Raw genomic sequence first — 22701 nt, 5'->3', positions numbered from 1 at the left:
TTGAGATATCTGCATTTCTCACTTTGTCCTAATGAGCCCACAGATTGAGAAAGGCCTAGTATACAGCACTGGGGTGAAATGGTAGGTTGCTTTGTGGACATACATGACAACCTAGGGCTTTGCTTTGAACATGCTGATGAACGTAAAGCATATTTAGAAACTGATATGGCCTGGAAGATGCCTTTTTCACTGTTAGAGCCTATGGAAAGAGCTGCTGAGTTGCAATGCAAAGCAAGTTCGGACTTACCTGTCATTCAGTCATTCAGTTGCAATACATGCCTATTTTGGTTTGCTTCCTTTAAAAGTCACTGCGTGTGCTTCTGGATTTTACTTGTTAAATATTATGCATTACACTACTTTTTGTGTACCAAACTGTCAGGTATAAGGCAATGAAAGCCAACTGGTTTACTGTTGGATTTGCATGCAAAGGTAAGTACTAGTTATATTTATGAATTGTGCGAGGTGACATGGTGTATAATAGATTAAGTATTTGTGGAATTATGCTTCCAATATCTAGGCAAAGTTTTGCTGGACATGATTTATTATGGTTGGACTTCACGATATTCTTTATTTTCCCATCAGATCTCACACATTTGAAATCAAGCCGTTAACCGGATTGTAATCTAAAGCAGTAGGCTATATCAGAAATTGCCATATAGCTGGTCTTTGTTGATATAATAGAGAACCACACAATCCCAAATCCGGAGTGAATCTGACATGGGACGCAAGCACAGCCTTGTGCAGAATAAGCCACAGTTTCATCACTTCCAATTGACACTGGGTTTCAAATGGGGTCAACATTGTGATGCATATTTTTGTTCAGTAAAAAGTGTCTCCGATTGATTTGCCTAATTTCTGTTGTTTCCAATTAGTCTCAATCAACTCTACAAATGGCTATTTATTGAGCGCAGTTGATAGGCCAACAACACTAGAAGATTGAATGTATTGGGTTGTAAATGGCTACATTATCATACAGAAAACTCATTCAGTGATGCAGTGAACAGCTAAGACTACAGTGTTGCTGGCTATTAACTAACTTACTTTATTTATTTTTTTATTAATTGATGTGCTGAACTTCAGAGTGAGCGGAACTGTCTGTTCTACAGGATTGTATTATCATTTGAGCTGAATAGGCGTTCTGTCCAAGGATATGGGTAGAAATGCATGCATAATATATAGGTGTGGAGAAATGGATAGCCATAATTTGAGAACAAAAATTACAGCTCAAAGTGGAAATGCTAGATAGCCTACATAGGAAATGGAGCCTTGGTATTTGCTGTATACAGAAAGGGTTTGTGTGCCCTTTGTGTGTGGTAGCCTAATATGCAAATGACTTCAGTTAGTGGTATTAATGTTACTAAATTGTTTACATTTTGCTGAGTAGTAGTTCTGAAATAAGTTGCACACCTTTTAAACCAGTAGAAAGCATAAGTGGATTATAACAAAACTGATTTGAATGAAAACATGTATATTTTGATGTTGAATTTTACTGCAGACGTCCATATTTTAAATTAGGTGCTTGGCAAAAATGCACCAGTTTCACAAGGTCTGCTCTCTGTCATATGTAAGAATATTTTTGATCAGGACATAGTAACCAATTAATTTGCAAATTCGCAAGGCACGAGAGATCTGGGCTGCGTTTCAAACTGATAAAAGACACACCTTCGTCAATTTACCATCGCCTTATGCCCTTAGGGGAATTGCCGCGCCCAATCTTGTCGTTGGTCCAAATAAAGACGCCAAGCAAGGGAAGTTAGCAACGTAAGCACCTCAGCCCTCGTTTTCAATGGCGTTTGCGAATGTACAATTATGTTCACGTCGGGCATGAAACGCCCCGATGATTGTACATCTGCTAGACTAGAAAAGTCTGCCAAAATTTAAAACTCCAACATTAATATGGAGATGTCAACATACAAGTGTAAGTAAAAACAAATGCAAATAAGTTATAAATTGTGCTACTAATTCACAAACACGTCTAGTAAAAGTAATTATGTTTTTGGTTAGTTTTTGGAGATTGTAGAAATAAAACATGTTCCTTCTTCAGAGGTTCCAGCTAGGCAGGCTAACGTCAGTTAGCTAATTAGCTAGCTATTATACAGTAGGCGTATATTAATAATTACATATTTAATGTAAGTAGACATACAATCATAATTGACTGTAGCGCAAATAAAGCACCAACAAGCTACCAGTGGATGAAAACACAGTCATCGCGGGATGAACGTGTGACGAATATCCGGGCAAGGGCGTTCCGTTTAAAAATCCTTCCATCCTTCCTCGCCCCGCAAGTGTATACTCGGCTAAACCCGCCTATTTCTACCATTTCTAAACTTAACCCTAGGCACACTGATAACACTATGACTAACCTTAATCTTAAATTAAGACCAAAAAGCACATTTTGGTTTTCATACATTTTTACAGGCAATTTGTGGCTGTGGTAACTAGTGACAACCGGGATATGTGTGTAGTCACTTCCTGCACGGCCAGTACTATCTGGGATTCTTAGCACGTCCCCTACCCTAACCTTACCACAAATATTTGCCTTAACCATGTTAAACTTCAACGATTTGTATGGGGTAGGGACGTCCCAAGGATTCCGGTTAGCACGAACCCTTCCCCCTGCACTGCGGCCCCCGGTGAGTGACGTTGTCTCTTGTCCAATAGGAACGTTTTTATGGTGGCTGATCATCCAATGTTGAGCTCACTTGACCATCTGCCACACCTTTTTTAGGAAATATTTCCTATTCATTTCGTGTAACGGCAGTGTGCTTTTTAGTTGCAAGACAAGTACAACTGTTTCATAAGAGACCTGATATTCCGTTTCGTGCGACAAGGTAATATTTGTAGCCTACCTATTTTTATAAAGTAAGCCTCTGTTAGTTTAGAGATCGAGGTGAGCAGGCAAATCCGTTTATTGTTATTTTATGGGCGTAATGGGCCCTGGCCTTGGGGTTCTTGTCAGTCAGTCAGTTTTTTTGTTTTATGGTTGAGTTAACTTCAAAGGAAGTTCTCTCCATGTCGAGTCTCTACTATAAAATACGCGTCTGGTAGTTTTCAGCGTGTCTGATTCACAGCTGGACTTTTGCTGTTAACTAGGAAGTATGTAGTTTATTGTAAATATACAGTACCAGTGTGTTGTGAACAACATTAGCGTGAGCCAGGGTTTTTAGCACGACGACTACTCAAAACCCGCCCAAAGGCCTGAAAACTAGCCCAACATGTTTTTAACAGCAAGAGAGTTGACATATTTATACAATAAACCCTTTTTTCCCCCACCATAACGCTTCGAGGCAATTAAGAACAAATATCGTAGTAATTTGTAACAACGTTAGATGCAAAATTCGGTTGAACTCTAAATAATAATTCTTGCGAGCTATGACTTAAAGGAATTTGAATATGTCGCAAGAGTGGATAATTCGCTCGTATTAAACTCCACAGATCATTTTCCATCACTTAATAAAGGAATTTGAATATGTCGAAGAAGATAATTCGCTCGTATTAAACTCCCAAGATAAATCCACATCCATGATGGAAAATTAACTCGTTTGACTGTTATGATTACGCAATAAGGCACAAGGGGGTGTGGAATGTGGCCAATACACCACAGTTTACGCTTCGAGAACACCGATAGTATGCTTGCGCAAAATAGTGTGCAGCATTATCTGGATATGTATGTGTGCAACAAAAGTAAAACATTCACCTTCTGCTACCGTTTCTATCAAGCCGTACCCATACAGTTTGATGCATACGTTCGATCAATATGCAACACACCAAACGCCCTGCAACTGCAAGTTGCAACGAAATGCTGCAAGGGAAATGCAGTGTTTCATTGGAAATTAATGTCATTCTGGTGTACCAAAATGCAATGAAGCTGTCGGTGTGATCGAAACGTAAGGGCTGTTCTCAGCATGACTCAACACGGAGTGCCTGGATACAGCAACATAAACCACAACCCCCCTGGGTGCCTTATTGATATTATAAACTGGTTAGGTTTTAATGTCAAATGCACAAGTACAGTGAAGTGCCTTTCTTGCAAACTCAAAACCCAACAATGCAGTAATCAATAACAATGTATTACAAAAAAAAAAAGAATAGGAAATATGTAATGCACATTAAAGAAAGTAAGCATACTATATACAGGAAATATTTAAAGTCAGATCCAATACCATATTTAAATGTGCAGGGATACTGGAGTGATGGCGTTAGATATGTATAGGGGTAAAGGGACTAAGCAACAGGATAAGATAAACAGTAGCAGCAGCTCATGTGAGCAGGTGTGTAGAGTCTAGGGTTGGGTGGTATACTGTATTTACTATATACCGGTATTGATGCACAGACTCGTTTGGGTTTTAACTTTACCTTCTATAACAGTATTTGAATGTTTGGTTTGTTAAATGTGATACGCCGTGTGTAACGACCATTTTTTTAAATAGTTTACTCCGCTACTTGAGTCATCCCTCCACTCTTTCTCCATGCTGCTTTACACACAGACCTAGTCCTACCCCTTGTCACTCAAGGAGCGCATTTGTTGCTTTGACCACGAGACACTTTCGTTCGTCTGCATGGTCAATGCAGCACATGCAACAATGTTGATGACAATTATGTTGTTTCCAATTTGATCTTAATATAAATCCACAAGTGTTCAATAATTAAATTATTAGTTTGTGTTTCTTACATCTGCAAACAGCTAGTTTGCATTTTCTTAGCAAATTAAGCTAACTAGTTAAAGGTAATGAGTCAGAGCAAACGTAGCTAGCTAATACGGCCTGATACCAGTGCTGGTGGAGGCCTAAATCAGGGTGTTTGTGCAACAGTATCTTTTAAATCAAAGAGGAATAGGCGAAGCATGAATATGTTGGCTATATGAATAAAGATTTAATGTAGCCAAAGATTATAGGGTCCCCTAGGAAACACAAAACATCACTTTGGTTCTTAGCCGGTCACAATAACTCATCCATGTCATGTCAGACAACACTGTATTCAAAGTCACCACTATTATTTATATTCTATTTCCATGATTCCAAAAGTTCACCCAAGTGTTTTGATCTAAATCGCAATTGCAACATTTGGCCTTGTATTTTTGCCCATATCGTGGCAGTGTGAAACTGATTTCAAATTGAGTGCAGGAAATTATTTTTGGTTGAAGTTGAATTGAACAGAATAAAGCAATCCGAATGGAGAAAGACCCATTGTGGCAAATTTAGAACTTTTATTAAGCAAAAACATAAAATACCGTCAAACTGTGAAAGAAAACCATGAGATTATATTTTGGCCATATTGCCCATCCCTAGTAGAGTCAGTATATATGTATGTGCATATTATGTAGGAGTGAGCAAATTCTGGTGTGTGTTTGTGTCCTGTGAGTGTGCATAGACAGTGCAAATATTGAAATTAAAGGTCAATACAGATACAATGTGAACTCAGGTGAAGCTATTTTGTTAGCTATTTATCAGTCGAATTGCTTGCGGATAAAAACTGTTCAAGAGCCTGTTAATGTCAGACTTGATTCACCGGTACCTCTTGCTGTGCGGCAGCAGAGAAAATAGTCTATGGCTTGGGTGGTTGGAGTCTTTGATGATGTTCTGGGCCTTCTTTTCACATCGCCTGATATAGAGGTTCTGGATGGCAGGGAGCTCGGCCCCAGTGATGTACTGGGCTGTCTGCACCAGCGTCTGTAGCGCCATTGGATCGAAGGCAGTGCTATAGCCATACCAAGCAGTGATTCAGCCTTTTCAGGATTTGAGGGTCCATGCCAAACTTTTTCAACCTGATGGTGAAGAGACACTGTCAGGCTTTCTTCAAGTGTGTGTGTGTTGTGCTAGGACCATTTTAAGTCATTAGTGATTTTGACACAGAGGAATTTGAAGTTGTCTAACTGCTCCCGGCACCACACTGCCAGGTCACTGACCTCCCTGTATGCTGACTCATTGTCGCTGGCGATCGGTCCTACCACCGTTGTGTCGCCAGGGAACTTCATAATGGTGTTGGGAGTTGTGCATGGGCACAGTCGTTGGTGAACAGGGAGTACAAGAGGGGACTAAGCACACACCCCTGTGGGGCTCCTATGTTAAGGGTCAGTGTGGCAGAGGTGATGTTACCTACACTCACCACCTGGGGGTGGGCCCGTCTGGAAGTCCAGGATCCAGTTGTAGAGGAAGGTGTTCAGACCTAGAGTCCTAAGCTTGGTGACAAGCTTGGAGGGGGCACTGGTGTTGAGCACTGAGCTGTAGTCAATGAACAGCATTATCACATAGGTATTCCACTTATCTAGGCTGGTGAGGGCAGTGTGGAGCGCAATTGAGATTGCATTGTCTATGGATCTGTTGGGGTGGTATGCAAATTGGAGTGAGTCTAGGGTGGCTGGGATAATGGCGTCAATGTGTGCCATAACCAGCCTCAAAGCACTTCATGTATACAAAAGTGCTACAGGATGGTAGTCATTGTGGCATGGGCCCTTTGAGTTCTTGGGAACAGGAATGTTTGTGGTAATCATAAAACGTGGGGATTACAGACTGGGACAAGGACAGGTTGAAAATGACAGTGAATATGCCTGCCAGCTGTTCTGCGCATGCTCTGAGAACGTGCCCTGGAATACTGTCTGGGCCCGCGGCCTTGCGGGTGTTGACCTGATTTAAAGACCCTACCTGACGTCGGCCTCGGAGAGCGAGATCATCCAATCCTCTGGGTCGGTGACGGCCCTCACACCCGGCTCAATGTTGTTGTCAAAGCGTGCAAAAAATGCGTTGAGTTTGTCTGGTATATATATATATATATATATATATATAGTCTGATACCACGGCTTTCAGCCAGTCAGCATTCATGACTCGAACCAGGTGTATATAATTGTAAATAAATTCCTTGAAAGTTGGACATAGGATTTCAATCTCTGAGCAAGGAACACTTGGGCTAACAAAAAAAAGAATGTTAAGATTATTTTCTGACAATTGTGCTATTATGTGCCAGATGTTGAGACAACAAACTGTTATAAATGGCCCATTTGCGAGATTGACTTGTCATTTCAATAAACATAGACTACATACTAAAATCTGGGTTTATGATTGAACTTTGACAGGGTTTGCTTAGATAAAGGCAGGTAGCCTATAGCCCCTGATATACCTATATCTAATTTCAGATAGTCTACTGTAGCCTAGACAAGATGTAGGCAAGATGTAAACAATTTAGCATCTTGCTTAGTTCAAATTTAGACTACTTCATTAAACATGAATAGCGTGAAGATTGAGGTAAGAAATAGTCTGCTAGAATAGGCTACTGAGGATTGGGTCATAATCACTGAATTAAATATTCATAATATTTACAGTACCAGTCAAAAGTTTGGACACCTACTCATTCAAGGATTTTTCTTTTTTTAAACTATTTTCTACATAGTTGAATAATAGTGAAGATCAAAACTATGAAATAACACATGGAATCATGATGAAGATCAGATCAAATTTGTTGACCAATTTATGCAGAAAACACTTTGTAATTACCTGGATTTCTTGCAACTGTATGCTGAGCCCCTGTTGGCTACTTTTTCTTCACTCTGCGGTCCAACTGATCCCAAACCATCTCAATTGTATTGAGGTCGTGTGATTGAGTGCTGCAACACATAACCTGGCCTTCACAATCCCCTTGGTCAAATAGAGGAGGTGTGTTTTGGGTCATTGTCCTGTTGAAAAACAAATGATAGTCCCACTAAGCACAAACCAGATGGGATGGCGCATCGCTGCAGAATGCTTTGGTAGCCATGCTGGTTATACAGTGGGGCAAAAAAGTATTTAGTCAGCCACCAATTGTGCAAGTTCTCCCACTTAAAGATGAGAGGCCTGTAATGTTCATCATAGGTACACTTCAACTATGACAGACAAAATGAGATTTTTTTCTCTCCAGAAAATCACATTTTAGGATTTTTAATGAATTTATTTGCGAATTATGGTGGAAAATAAGTATTTGGTCAATAACAAAAGTTTATCTCAATACTCTGTTATATACCCTTTGTTGGCAATGACAGAGGTCAAACGTTTTCTGTAAGTCTTCACAAGGTTTTCACACACTGTTGCTGGTATTTTGGCCCATTCCTCCATGCAGATCTCCTCTAGAGCAGTGATGTTTTGGGGCTGTTGCTGGGCAACACAGACTTTCAACTCCCTCCAAAGATTTTCTATGGGGTTGAGATCTGGAGACTGGCTAGACCACTCCAGGACCTTGAAATGCTTCTTATGAAGCCACTCCTTTGTTGCCCGGGCGGTGTGTTTGGGATCATTGTCATGCTGAAAGACCCAGCCACGTTTCATCTTCAATGCCCTTGCTGATGGAAGGAGGTTTTCACTCAAGATCTCACAATAAATGGCCCCATTCATTCTTTCCTTTACACGGATCAGTCGTCCTGGTCCCTTTGCAGAAAAACAGCCCCAAAGCATGATGTTTCCACCCCCGTGCTTCACAGTAGATACGGTGTTATTTGGATGCAACTCAGCATTCTTTGTCCTCCAAACACGACGAGTTGAGTTTTTACCAAAAAGTTCTATTTTGGTTTCATCTGACCATATGACATTCTCCCAATCTTCTTCTGGATCATCCAAATGCTCTAGCAAACTTCAGACGGGCCTGGACATGTACTGGCTTAAGCAGGGGGACACGTCTGGCACTGCAGGATTTGAGTCCCTGGTGGCGTAGTCTGTTACTGATGGTAGGCTTTGTTTCTTTGGTCCCAGCTCTCTGAAGGTCATTCACTAGGTCCCCCCTTGTGGTTCTGGGATTTTTGCTCACCGTTCTTGTGATCATTTTGACCCCACGGCGTGAGATCTTGCGTGGCGCCCCAGATCGAGGGAGATTATCAGTGGTCTTGTACGTCTTCCATTTCCTAATAATTTCTCCCACAGTGGATTTCTTCAAACCAAGCTGCTTACCTATTGCAGATTCAGTCTTCCCAGCCTGGTGCAGGTCTACAATTTTGTTTCTGGTGTCCTTTGACAGCTCTTTGGTCTTGGCCATAGTGGAGTTTGGAGTGTGACTGAGATTGTGGACAGGTGTCTTTTTTTACTGATAACAAGTTCAAACAGGTGCCATTAATACAGGTAACGAGTGGAGGACAGAGGAGCCTCTTAAAGAAGAGGTTACAGGTCTGTGAGAGCCAGAAATCTTGCTTGTTTGTAGGTGACCAAATACTTAGTTTCCACCATATTTTGCAAATAAATTCATAAAAAATCCTACAATGTGATTTTCTGGATTTTTCTTCTCATTTTGTCTGTCATAGTTGAAGTGTACCTATGATGAAATGTACAGGCCTCATCTTTTTAAGTGGGAAAACTTGCACAATTGGTGGCTGACTAAATACTTTTTTGCCCCACTAAGTGTGCCTTGAATTCTAAATAAATCACTGACCGTGTCACCAGCAAAGCACCATCACACCACCTCCATGCTTCACGGTGGGAATTTAACATGTGAAGATCATCTGTTCACCACATGGCGGTTGGAACCAAAATTCTCACATTTGATCTCGTCAAACCAGGGGACAGATTTCCACCGGTCTAATGTCCATTGCTCATGTTTCTTGGCCCAAACAAGTCTCTTATTCTTATTTGTGTCCTTTAGTAGTGGTTTCTTTGCAGCAATTCAACAATGAATGCCTGATTCACGCAGTCTCCTCTGAACAGTTGATGTTGCGGTGTGTCTGTTACGTGAACTCTGTGAAGCATTTATTTGGGCTGCAATCTCAGGTGCAGTTAATTCTACTGAACTTATCCTCTGCAGAAGAGGGAACTCTGGGTCATCCTTTCCTGTGGCATTCCTCATGAAAGCCAATATTATCATAGTGCTTGATGGGTTTTTGCAACAGCCCTGGAAGAAACTTTCAAAGTTCTTGAAATTTTCTGTATTGACTGACCTTCATGTCTTAAAGTAATGATTAACTTTCGTTTCTCTTTGCTTATTTGAGCTGTTCTTGCCAGACTTGGTATTTTACCAAATAGGGCTATCTTCTGTATACCACCTCTACCATGTCTCAACACAACTGATTGGCTCAAACGCATTAAGAAGGAAAGAAAATTCCACAAATTAACTTTTAACAAGGCACACCTATTAATTGAAATGCATTCCAGGTGACTACCTCATGAAGCTGGTTGAGAGAATGCCAAGAGTGGGCAAAGCTGTCATAAAGGCAAATGGTGGCTATTTGAAGAATCTCAAATATAAAATGTTTTGATTTGTAAAAAAAAATTGGTTACATGATTCAATGTGTTTTGATGTTTTCACTATTCTACAATGTAAAAAAATAAAGAAAAACCCTTGAATGAGTAGGTGTCAACTTTTGACTGGTATTGTGTGTGATTTTATATATATATATATACAGTGAGGGGGGGGGGGGGGGGAGTATTTGACCCACTGATGATTTTGTACGTTTACCCACTGACAAAGAAATTATCAGTCTATAATTTTAATGGTAGGTTTATTTGAACAGTGAGAGACACAATAACAACAAAACAATCCAGAAAAACACGTCAAATGTTATAAATTGATTTGCATTTTAATGAGGGAAATAAGTATTTGACCCCCTCTCAATCAGAAAGATTTCTGGCTCCCAGGTGTCTTTTATACAGGTAAAGAGCTGAGATTAGGAGCACACTCTTAAAGGGAGTGCTCCTAATCTCAGTTTGTTACCTGTATAAAAGACACCTGTCCACAGAAGCAATCAATCAGATTTCAAACTCTCCACCATGGCCAAGACCAAAGAGCTCTCCAAGGACAAGATTGTAGACCTACACAAGGCTGGAATGGCCTACAAGACCATCGCCAAGCAGCTTGGTGAGAAGGTGACAACAGTTGGTGCGATTATTCGCAAATGGAAGAAACACAAAATAACTGTCAATCTCCCTCAGCCTGGGACTCCATGCAAGATCTCACCTCGTGGAGTTGCAATGATCAGGAGAACGGTGAGGAATCAGCCCAGAACTACACGGGAGGATTTTGTCAATGATCTCAAGGCAGCTGGGACCATAGTCACCAAGAAAACAATTGGTAACACACTACGCCGTAAAGGACTGAAATCCTGCAGCACCCGCAATGTCCCCCTGCTTAAGAATGCACATATACATGCACATATGAAGTTTGCCAATGAACATCTGAATGATTCAGAGGACAACTGGGTGAAAGTGTTGTGGTCAGATGAGACCAAAATGGAGCTCTTTGGCATCAACTCAACTCGCCGTGTTTGGAGGAGGAGGAGGAACGCTGCCTTTAGTATTTGACCCCTCTGCAAAACATGACTTAGTACTTGGTGGCAAAACCCTTGTTGGCAATCACAGAGGTCATACGTTTCTTGTAGTTGGCCACCAGGTTTGTACACACTGCAGGAGGGATTTTGTCCCACTCCTCTTTGCAGATCTTCTCCAAGTCATTAAGGTTTTGAGGCTGACGTTTGGCAATTCGAACCTTCAGCTCCCTCCACAGATTTTCTATTGGGTTCAGGTCTGGAGACTGGCTAGGCCACTCCAGGACCTTGAGATGCTTCTTACGGAGCCACTCCTTAGGTGCCCTGGCTGTGTATTTCTGGTCGTGGTCATGCTGGAAGACCCAGCCACGACCCATCTTCAATGCTCTCACTGAGGGAAGGAGGTTGTTGACCAAGATCTCCCAATACATGGCCCCATCCATCCTTCCCTCAATACGGTGCTGTCGCCCTTCCCCTTTGTAGAAAAGCATCCCCAAAGAATGATGTTTCCACCTCCATGCTTCACGGTTGGGATGGTGTTCTTGGGTTTGTACTCATCCATCTTCTTCCTCCAAACACGGCGAGTGGAGTTTAGACCAAAAAGCTCTATTTTTGTCTCATCAGACCACATGACCTTCTCCCATTCCTCCTCTGGATCATCCAGATGGTCATTGGCAAACTTCAGACGGGCCTGAACATGCGCTGGCTTGAGCAGGGGGACCTTGCGTGCGCTGCAGGATTTTAATCCATGACGGCGTAGTGTGTTACTAATGGTTTTCTTTGACTGTGGTCCCAGCTCTCTTCAGGTCATTGACCAGGTCCTGCCGTGTAGTTCTGGGCTGATCCCTCACTTTCCTCATGACCATTGATGCCCCACGAGGTGAGATCTTGTAAGGAGCCCCAGACCGAGGGTGATTGACCGTCATCTTTAACTTCTTCCATTTTCTAAAAATTGCGCCAACAGTTGTTGCCTTCTCACCAAGCTGCTTGCCTATTGTCCTGTAGCCCATCCCAGCCTTGTGCAGGTCTACAATTTTATCCCTGATGTCCTTACACAGCTCTCTGGTCTTTTCCATTGTGGAGAGGTTGGAGTCTGTTTGAGTGTGTGGACAGGTGTCTTTTATACAGGTAATGAGTTCAAACAGGTGCAGGTAATACAGGTAATGAGTGGAGAACAGGAGGGCTTCTTAAAGAAAAACTAACAGGTCTGTGAGAGCCGGAATTCTTACTGGTTGGTAGGTGATCAAATACTTATGTCATGCAAATGAATTACTTGAAAATCATACAATGTGATTTTCTGGATTTTTGTTTTAGATTCCGTCTCTCACAGTTGAAGTGTACCTATGATAAAAATTACAGACGTCTACATGCTTTGTAAGTAGGAAACACTGCCGATTTTGCAGGTTATCAAATACTTGTTCTCGCCACTGTATATATACACTGCTCAAAAAAATAAAGGGAACACTTAAACAACACAATGTAACTCCAAGTCAATCACACTTCTGTGAAATCAAACTGTCCACTTAGGAAGCAACACTGATTGACAATAAATTTCACATGCTGTTGTGCAAATGGAATAGACAAAAGGTGGAAATTATAGCCAATTAGCAAGACACCCCCCAAAACAGGAGTGATTCTGCAGGTGGTGACCACAGACCACTTCTCAGTTCCTATGCTTCCTGGCTGATGTTCTGGTCACTTTTGAATGCTGGCGGTGCTCTCACTCTAGTGGTAGCATGAGACGGAGTCTATAACCCACACAAGTGGCTCAGGTAGTGCAGTTCATCCAGGATGGCACATCAATGCAAACTGTGGCAAAAGGTTTGCTGTGTCTGTCAGCGTAGTGTCCAGAGCATGCAGGCGCTACCAGGAGACAGGCCAGTACATCAGGAGATGTGGAGGAGGCTGTAGGAGGGCAACAACCCAGCAGCAGGACCGCTACCTCCGCCTTTGTGCAAGGAGGTGCACTGCCAGCGCCCTGCAAAATGACCTCCAGCAGGCCACAAATGTGCATGTGTCTGCTCAAACGGTCAGAAACAGACTCCATGAGGGTGGTATGAGGGCCCGACGTCCACAGGTGGGGGTTGTGCTTACAGCCCAACAACGTGCAGGACGTTTGGCATTTGCCAGAGAACACAAAGATTGGCAAATTCGCCACTGGCGCCCTGTGCTCTTCACAGATGAAAGCAGGTTCACACTGAGCACGTGACAGAGTCTGGAGACGCCGTGGAGAACGTTCTGCTGCCTGCAACATCCTCCAGCATGACCGGTTTGGCGATGGTTCAGTCATGGTGTGGGGTGGCATTTCTTTGTGGGGCCGCACAGCCCTCCATGTGCTCGCCAGAGGTAGCCTGACTGCCATTAGGTACCGAGATGAGATCCTCAGACCCCTTGTGAGACCGTATGCTGGTGCGGTTGGCCCTGGATTCCTCCTAATGCAAGACAATGCTAGACCTCATGTGGCTGGAGTGTGTCAGCAGTTCTTGCAAGAGGAAGGCATTGATGCTATGGACTGGCCCGCCCATTCCCCAGACCTGAATCCAATTGAGCACATCTGGGACATCATGTCTCGCTCCATCCACCAACGCCACGTTGCACCACAGACTGTCCAGGAGTTGGCGGATGCTTTAGTTCAGGTCTGGGAGGAGATCCATCAGGAGACCATCCGCCACCTCATCTGGAGCATGCCCAGGCGTTGTAGGGAGGTTATCCAGGCACGTGGAGGCCACACACACTACTGAGCCTTATTTTGACTTGTTTTAAGGACATTACATCAAAGTTGGATCAGCCTGTAGTGTGGTTTTCCACTTTAATTTTGAGTGTGACTCCAAATCCAGACCTCCATGGGTTGATAAATTTGATTTCCATTGATCATTTTTGTGTGATTTTTGTTGTCAGCACATTCAACTATGTAAAGGAAAAAGTATTTAATAAGAATAGTTAATTCATTCAGATCTAGGATGTGTTATTTTAGTGTTCCCTTTATTATTATAATTTTTTTTTCACACACACACACACACACACACACACACACACACACAGGGCCCTTTTTTTAATTACGTCACTTTTTTGAGCTGACCTAGGCATTGAACGGGGCACCTTGCTCACTCAATTATTTTATTTAATGTCACATTTTCTGAATTCAAACACACCCCCCCCCTGCAACTAGACATGGACGTTTAGAAAAGATTTGGTTGCCTTCCAAATCGGAAATTGAAGAAGTATCGCCGTTCTCTGCTACACCAAACAGTATCTAACGTGACTGCTAATGGAGCATCGCATCCCAGCCCATTACAATCTGCTAGCTAAGAACCTGTCCCATTTTTTTATTTTCTCTATGCCGACCTGGTTGAGACTCACTCATTCTCAAAATTGCCATTTTTACTGAGCAGTGTACGTTAAAGCAAAGCCTGGGATATGGGAAGCGGTTAATGGTAATTTTAAAATCTTTATATTATTTATTCCTGAAGAATATATTTGCCTCATGGGCTGTCTTTCTTTATCATAACCAAACATACAAGGGCTCTTTACTCGATTGTTTATAAACAACAAGAATGTAAATGGCTTCAAATAATTTTAAAAAAATGTAATGGACTGTCGGTCCCTGCATCTGGAGCGTTATCTATGAATTTGAGAGGATTTTAATTTCACTGGCACATTCCCTTAGCGGTATACCAAAGCAAGTGGCAGGGACCCCGTTGTTATTGTTTTTAACTGCAGACTTTAGCTTTTAATATAGTCATAGTTGATATGAAATCTTATTTTTCTTTTTCAGATGGCTACTCAATGTGTGTCAAAAGTAGAACTCTCCATCTCGTGCAGCAATCTCCTCGACAAAGACGTTGGATCCAAGTCTGACCCACTCTGCTTGCTGCTGCAGAGCATTGGGGATGACAAGTGGACCGAGGTAAGAAGAAAGTCTAACTAATTGAAACATTTTTATAATTTGCAACGTTCAGTGAGGTCCAAAGGTATATTGACACTGATACATTGTGTGTTATACCCCGGTATTCCAGCACTTTGGATTTGAAACGATACAATGACTGAGGTTAATGTGCAGACGGTCAGCTTTCGTTTCAGGGTATTTTCATCCATATCGGGTGAATCGTTCCGAAATGACACTTTTTGTCCACATTTTAGGGAACCAAAAGTATTTGGACAAATTCACTTAAGAACAAATTCTTATTTACAATGACCGCCAAACCCGGACGACGCTGGGCCAATTTTGCGCTGGCCTATGGAACTCCCAATCATGGCTGGATGTGATGCTGCCTGGATTCGAACCAGATACTTCAGTGTCACCTCAAATTTTTCTTCTCAACCTTTGTGTACCTACATTGTACATTTTTCATAGGCTAGCTTGCAGCAACCTCATGATGGGTATAGGGAAAATTTGAGTATCCAGTATTAGCCTAAACCTATCGCTGTTACATTGAACTGGGTGAATGGAAATTTAAATGTTCCAAAAGCACGAATCGGCGGCCTGGAGATGCTAAATATGTTTAATCAATTACCGTGATACCGGCAGTCTTATGCATGACAATAACCGGCTGATAAAATGTAATGACCGCCACAGCCCTTGGTGGGCCTGATCACCAACGACAATGATACCGCCTATAGGAAGGTCAGAGACCTGGCAGCGTGCCAGGACAACAACTTCTCCCTCAACGTAGATTACAGAAAAGGCAGGCCGAGCACGGCACACATTCGCCACATGCACACTTATCACATACACTGCTGCTACTGTCTATCCTGTTGCCTAGTCACTTTACCCCTCCCTACACATGACCAAACGAACGTGGACACCTGCCCCATTGAACATCTCATTCTAAAATCATGGGCATTAATATGGATTTGGTCCCCCCTTTGCTGCTATAACAGCCTCCACTCTTCTGAGAAGGAACATTGCTGCAGGGACTTGCTTCCATTCAGCCAGAAGTGAGCTTGTAAGGCCTGCCACTTTGCAGCTGAGCCGTTGTTGCTCCTAGACGTTTACACTTCACAATAAAAGCACAGTTGACCGGGGCAGCTCTAGCAGCACAGACATTTGACGAACTGACTTGATGGAAGGGTGGCATCCTATGGCAGTGCCACGTTGAAAGTCACTGAGCTCTTTGTTAAGACCATTCTACTGCCAATGTTTGTCTATAGATATTGCATGGCTGTGTGCTTGATTTTATACACCTGTCAGCAACCGGTGTGTCTGAAATTGCTGAATCCACTAATTTGAAGGGGTGTCCACATACAGTACTTTCCGAATGCACTATATATACAAAATTATTCCGACTTTGCTACGTTACAGCCTTGTTTTAAAAATGACAAATATTTTTTCCCCCCTCAATCTACCCAATACCCCATAATGACAAAGCAAAAACACGTTTAGTCATTTTTGTAAATAATAATAAATAAAAAAAAAACTTTTACATAATTATTCACTCTTTACTCTTTGTTGAAGCACCTTTGGCAGCAATTACAGCCTCGACGCTACAATTACAGTCTTGACGCTACAATCTTGGCACACCTGTATTTGGGGAGTTTCTCCAATTCGCTCCGCAGATCCTCTCAATGTCTGTCAGGTTGGATGGGGAGTGTCGCTTCACAGCTATTTTCAGGTCTCTCCAGAGATGTTCGATCGGGCTCAAGTCCGGGCCACTCAAGGACATTCGGAGACTTGTCCCGAAGCCACTCCTGGGTTGACTTGGCTGTGTGCTTAGGGTCGTTGTACTGTTGGAAGGTGAACCGTCGCCCCAGTCTGAGGTTGAGTGCTCTAGAGCAGGTTTTCATCAAGGATATCTCTGTACTTTGTCCACCACAGGGGGACTCCAATCAGGTTGTAGAAACATGTCAAGAATGATCAATGGAAACAGGATGCACCGGAGCTCAATTTCGAGTCTCAGCAAATGGTCTGAATACGGATTTGTATTATATTTGCGTAAATGTAATTTCATGTTATTTAATCCATTTTAGAATAAGGCTGTAATGTAACAAAATATAGAAAAAGTCAAGGGGCACTGTATACTACTAACATGAATGACTTTCAGCTTAAACTTTAACTGACTTGCCTAGATAAATAAATAAGAAATCACTGCATCAGCTGTATGTGACCAGGCAAAAAATAAAACTTTCCAGGCCAAACCATATCGTAACTGCTACACACCACCTCCAGCGACGTCACCATATTAGCTAAAGTAACGTCATAGTCAACATAGCTAATAGAAATAACGTGTTAGTAAACCCGCTACAACAGGGGTTCTTAAACTTTTTCACCCTGGGACCCAAATTAGAAATTCTGTTTTTTTCCTGGGACCCAAGCTTAAGAAAACATGCAACTATACGTAAACATCGGTACATTTCATTGCCCGTATGCCAGCCTAAAACAAATGCAATGTAGACAAATAAATTAAATGTAATAATATAAGTAGCTTCATGTTTTATTTTCCCCCATTTTTAAAAACACTTACATATCTGTCGAGGTTGGAACTGTTGCTGTTAAAATACAATACATTTGTATTCTGAATTGGAATAAACTGACTGATCACATCACACAGAAAACCCGCACACACAGTCCTAATGAGAGGGGTGTGTGTGTGGCTGGTTGAAATTTTCAACAAGCGTGTCTATTCTGGGCTCAGTTAACACTGCACCCCTGGGGTCGTGCTCACCATTGAGTCTGTTTCCGTACTTGTTTTTTTTAAGTACACCAGAGTTAAGAGCCCTGACTCACACAGGTATGTGGTGCCATCAGAACATTACCGCTTTCTCAGTCAGGCAGGAGACCGCTTCTTGCTGTAAATGCGCAACCGAGAACTGTGTGCGTGTGTGGTTTGCCTCAAAAAGCATCTTGCTTCAATCAGTTTATTCCAGTTCAGGAAAAAAACGATTACTTGTATTTTAACAGCAACAATTCCAACCTAGACTTGTTTTCACCAATCATTTCTACAGTAAGATGTACATTTGGCCTGCATTTTATCTTCATATGTACTTTTACTTAGGGTTGCAAACAGTAGCTAGCTTGCTTTGGCTAATGTTAGCTATCTAGCTATTAGCTGTGTACAAGGGAATTGTTTGAAAGAAACTCACATCTACTATGAGAGTAGTCTTATTTCTGCTTATCACCTGTTATAAAATGACAATTCCTTGCTAGCTGACTTCTCCGCTGTCGAAGCAGTTCCTTTAAGCATTCTTCCGTGTTCTGAAAGGACTCCCTGGGTTTACCGTCATGCTGTGGATGTTTGGTCAGGACGTGTCGTTTTTTAAATTTGTTCATTTTGAGAGACTCATTACTAAGCACTTCCCCGCACAAAACACATTGTGGGCGCCCCTCATTATTTCTGTTTGTAACCAAGGGTGCGTTTGTAAATTCGCCCAGAATAACTGCTGAATTTACGAACGCTCAACACCCGTTGAATATAACCGGTGTCAGTAGACGTAGGCAAAAAAAAGCGTAATTAAATTGTGCCCAGCAGCACAGTTAGTCACCAACGCTATGGATAACATGAAAACAGCCTAACCAGTTCTACTAGGGTGAGTAAAATGGTCAGAGGTGTTCTCTCATTTGTGTCTGGAAGTAGCTAGCCAGTTAGCTTGGGTGCTTGACTGCGGTTGAGGACAGAACGCTCGGATCAACCCTACTCCTCGGCCAGAGCGTTCAGTGTGCTCCGAGAGTGCAACTTTCTGAGTTGAACCCAGAGCGCACTCTGGCACTCCAGATTGAATGTATGAACATACCCCAAGAGATAAAACACTTACTGACTTGCCTAGATAAAAACTATTTGCGTTTCATGACGATTGAGTTCAGTCAGAATTTGTTGCCTGCTTGACTCCATTTGATGACATTGGCGATTGGGAATGACAAGTCATTGGCTGACAGCACATCATATGCTGCTGAACGACAGAGCTGCAGCGTGTGGGTCGCAGAGTGATCTTCAAGAACACTGCAGAAAAAGATCCGGTAAACTGCGACGCATCTCCCACTCGCACAGCTGACAAACTGACACCTCTGCTGAGCAGAGAGCGCAGTTGCACTTGGCCAAATCAATTCCAGTAATTAATGAAATAATTATACATTTACTCGAACACATCGTGACCCACCATTAACAGGTCTGACCCGTACTTTAAGAAAGGCTGCGCTACAGTCATGCACTCACATTGGTGTACAGTCAGTAAGCAGTTTAGCACTGGCCCCGGTGGCAATAAATTTGTCAAATCAAAAGCTTACCTTGATTTAGAGTTCCAGTGTTGTGGTGGATAGTCATAGCCAGCTAGCTAACCTAGCATCCCTCTCTTTGACCGGGTGTTTGAGTAGGCTGCGTTTGCTAGCTAAGTGAAACTGCAAGTAAAAAAATGTATAATAATCTCTTGCTTCTCCTCCATTTTGGCAGAAATACATTTGTTCAAATATGGTCTCACTCACTCTGAGTCAACTGCTCACCATATTTTATGCACTGCAGTGCTAGCTAGCTGTAGCTAGATTCATTCTTTTGATCCTTTGATTGGGTGGACATGTCAGACAATGCTGCAAGAGATCTGATAGGTTGGAGGACATTCCCCAGAAGTTGTCATAATTACTGTGTAAGTCTATGGAAGGGGGTGAGAACCATAAGCGTCCTAGGTTTTGTTTTGAAGTCAATGTACCCAGAGGAGGACGGAAGCTAGCTGTCCTCCGGCTTCACTCCGGCTCAAACCCTAGTCATGGACTGTTCTCTCTGCTACCGCATGGCAAGCGTTACCAGAGCGACATGTCTAGGTCCAAGAGGCTTCTACCCCCAAGCCATAAGACTCCTGAACATCTAATCAAATGGCAGGTACATATTACCTCGACTAACCGGTGCCCACGCACATTGACTCTGTACCGGGATCCCCTGTATATAGCCTCGCTATTGTTATTTTACTGCTGCTCTTTAATTGTTTTTTACTTCTTTTTTTCTTAGGCCCTTAACCTCTCTGGTACCACCTCGACAACAGCCAGTGAAATTGCAGGGCGCCAAATTCAAAACAACAGAAATCCCATAATTAAAGTTCCTCAAATATACAAGTGTTATACACCATTTTAAAGAAACGTCTTGTAAATCCAACCACAGTGTCCGATTTCAAAAAGGCTTTACTGCGAAAGCACACCATGCGATAATGTTAGGTCAGCACCAAGTCACAGAAAACCATACAGCCATTTTTCCAGCCAAAGAGAGGAGTCACAAAAAGCAGAAATAGATCAAATGAATCACTAACCTTTGATGTTCTTCATCAGATGACACTAATAGGACACAATACATGTATGTTTTGTTCGATAAAGTTCATATTTATATCCAAAAATCTCAGTTTACATTGGCGCGTTATGGTCAGAAATGCATTGTCTCAAACAAACATCCGGTGAAAGTTCAGAGAGCCACGTCAAATTACAGAAATACTCATCATAAACATTGATAAACGATACAAGTGTTAAACATGCGAATAAAGAAACTTCTCCTTAATGCAACCACTGTCATATTTCAAAAAGGCTTTACAGCGAAAGCACACTTTGCGATTTATGTTAGGTCTGCGCCTAGCCAGAGAAACCCATACAGCCATTTTCCAGCCAAGGAGAGTGTGACAAAAGTCAGAAATAGCATTAAAATTAATTTCTTACCTTTTGATCTTCATCTGGTGGCACTCCCAGGTCTCCATGTTAGACAATAAATGTTTGTTTTGTTCGATAATGTCCCTCTTTATGACCAAAAACCTTCTTTTTGTTTGCGCGTTTTGTCCAGTAATCCGAATGCTTAAGGCGCGTGTCCAGACAAAGTTTTTAAAAAGTACAATAAAAGTTAGTAAACGATGTTTAAAATCAATCCTCCGGTTGTTTTTGTCATAAATAATCTATAATATTTCAACCGGACAAAAGCTTCGTCAATAGGAAAGGAGAAACAAGAAAGGCGCGTTCATGACCAGGCGCATGGCTGATGTCTGGAAATTTCCACTGGCCGCTGATTGAAGGTGCTGTATCTCCCTCATTTTTCATAGTAAAAGCCTGAAACAATGCCTAAAGACTGGCCACATGTAGAGGAAGCCACAGAGCTCGTGAACTGGGTCCTAAGTCTTTGTACGGTGGATAGGCTTTCAATGGAAAAACAGCCTTTCAAAATAATAGTACTTCCTGGTTGGATTTTCCTCGTGTTTTTGCCTGCCATATCAGTTCTGTTATACTCACATACATTATTTTAAAAGTTTTGGGAACTTTAGAATTTTCTATCCAAATCTACTAATTATATGCATATCCTAGCTTATGGGCCTGAGTAGCAGGCAGTTTAATTTGGGCACGCTTTTTATCCAAAATCCCGAATGCTGCCCCCTACCCAAGTGAAGTTAACCAACAATGCAGTTAAGTAAGCATTTCACTAAGGTCTGTTGTATTTGACACATATGACAAATACAATTTAATTTGACCATGGATCTACCCTACAGAGTTATGTTGAAGCTACTGTAGACCTTCATTGTAAAATAGTGTGCGTTAATCATTTGGTGACGTGATTTATATTTAGTGTCGTTTTATATAAAAAGGATGTCTTGATGTCTTTAAAAAAAAAATGCAATTCACTGAGGATGGTCCCTTCCTCCTATGAGGAGTTGCCTACTGTATGTTATTTGGCTGTGCACCATGCCGTAGGCTTGTTAATGTATCAGACAAGATATGCTTAAGTTCTGTGCCATTTTGTAAAAAATATTATATGATTTTATAGTAAGAAGAAATATAATTTAATTTAGCTGAATAAAATAGGAAGAATATTTTTTCCATTCTGGAGTGAGTGCGCAAGAGATTATTTGAAACAGGTCCTGGATGCTAGATTTAGATTTATTTGCCAACTTTAGTTTTGAATGATGCAAACTTTTTTTTAGAACGCCTTACAAATCAAAAGCTATGTGGACTGCGTGATGCGACTATAGGCTAATGATGATTTGATCTTGAGCTCTGTTCCTTGCTTCAGGCTGCAGAGGTTGTTCCCCTCTTCAAGTTATATTTTCACCCATCAGACTATTCTCAATTTAATCTTGTCTTTACTAATATATCAAATTAGTTTACATTTAGAATGGCCCATTATCAAATGGGCAGGACCAGGGGAATGAGGGTGGGGGGGAAGTCATTTGTATGCACTCGAATACCAAATGGAGCCCACTTTCCCGCCGTTATTTTTTCACTCATGTCGGCTAGGCTACTCTGGTTATTTCACTCTTACCCAACCGCTGTTTGAGGACCATGCAGCCTCTCACTGCGTGATTTGAGATATTTTGCCCAAACTCTATGCCATGGGCTCTCCAACCCTGTTCCCGCAGCTACCCAGTGCTTATTTGAGAAAACAAGCAAAATCTGTTTGGGAACATCGATAGTAACATATTTTCACAACAAAACATATTTCATTAAACTGTTGACAGCCCCTCGAAAGGAATAAAGGGGAGGATGGAATGCACGTAGATTATATTCTGTAGCTAAAGGTAATGTCAGCCTATTAGTTATGAACATTTAG

The 22701-nt window shown here is 41.9% G+C and overlaps 1 protein-coding gene across 3 annotated transcripts in view; it reads left to right on the top strand.

The window, feature by feature from the left end:
* Positions 1-22701, top strand: part of LOC129840012 (copine-3-like) — a 79919-nt gene that overhangs the window by 24654 nt on the left and 32564 nt on the right. Inside the window, exons 1-2 of one of the 3 annotated variants that reach the window (XM_055907825.1) lie at positions 2717-2831; positions 14982-15113. In XM_055907825.1, coding sequence (XP_055763800.1) covers positions 14982-15113 — 132 coding nt within the window. In that variant the 5' untranslated portion in view covers positions 2717-2831. Of the gene's footprint in view, positions 1-2716; positions 2832-14981; positions 15114-22701 lie in introns of those variants that run through there. The other 2 variants (XM_055907807.1, XM_055907816.1) reach the window with 2 other exon arrangements.

The sequence above is a fragment of the Salvelinus fontinalis genome, chromosome 3 (assembly GCF_029448725.1).
Source record: "Salvelinus fontinalis isolate EN_2023a chromosome 3, ASM2944872v1, whole genome shotgun sequence".
NCBI lineage: Eukaryota > Metazoa > Chordata > Actinopteri > Salmoniformes > Salmonidae > Salvelinus > Salvelinus fontinalis.
The sequence above is the reverse complement of the archived record's forward strand: the minus strand, read 5'-3'. Positions and strand labels throughout refer to the sequence as shown.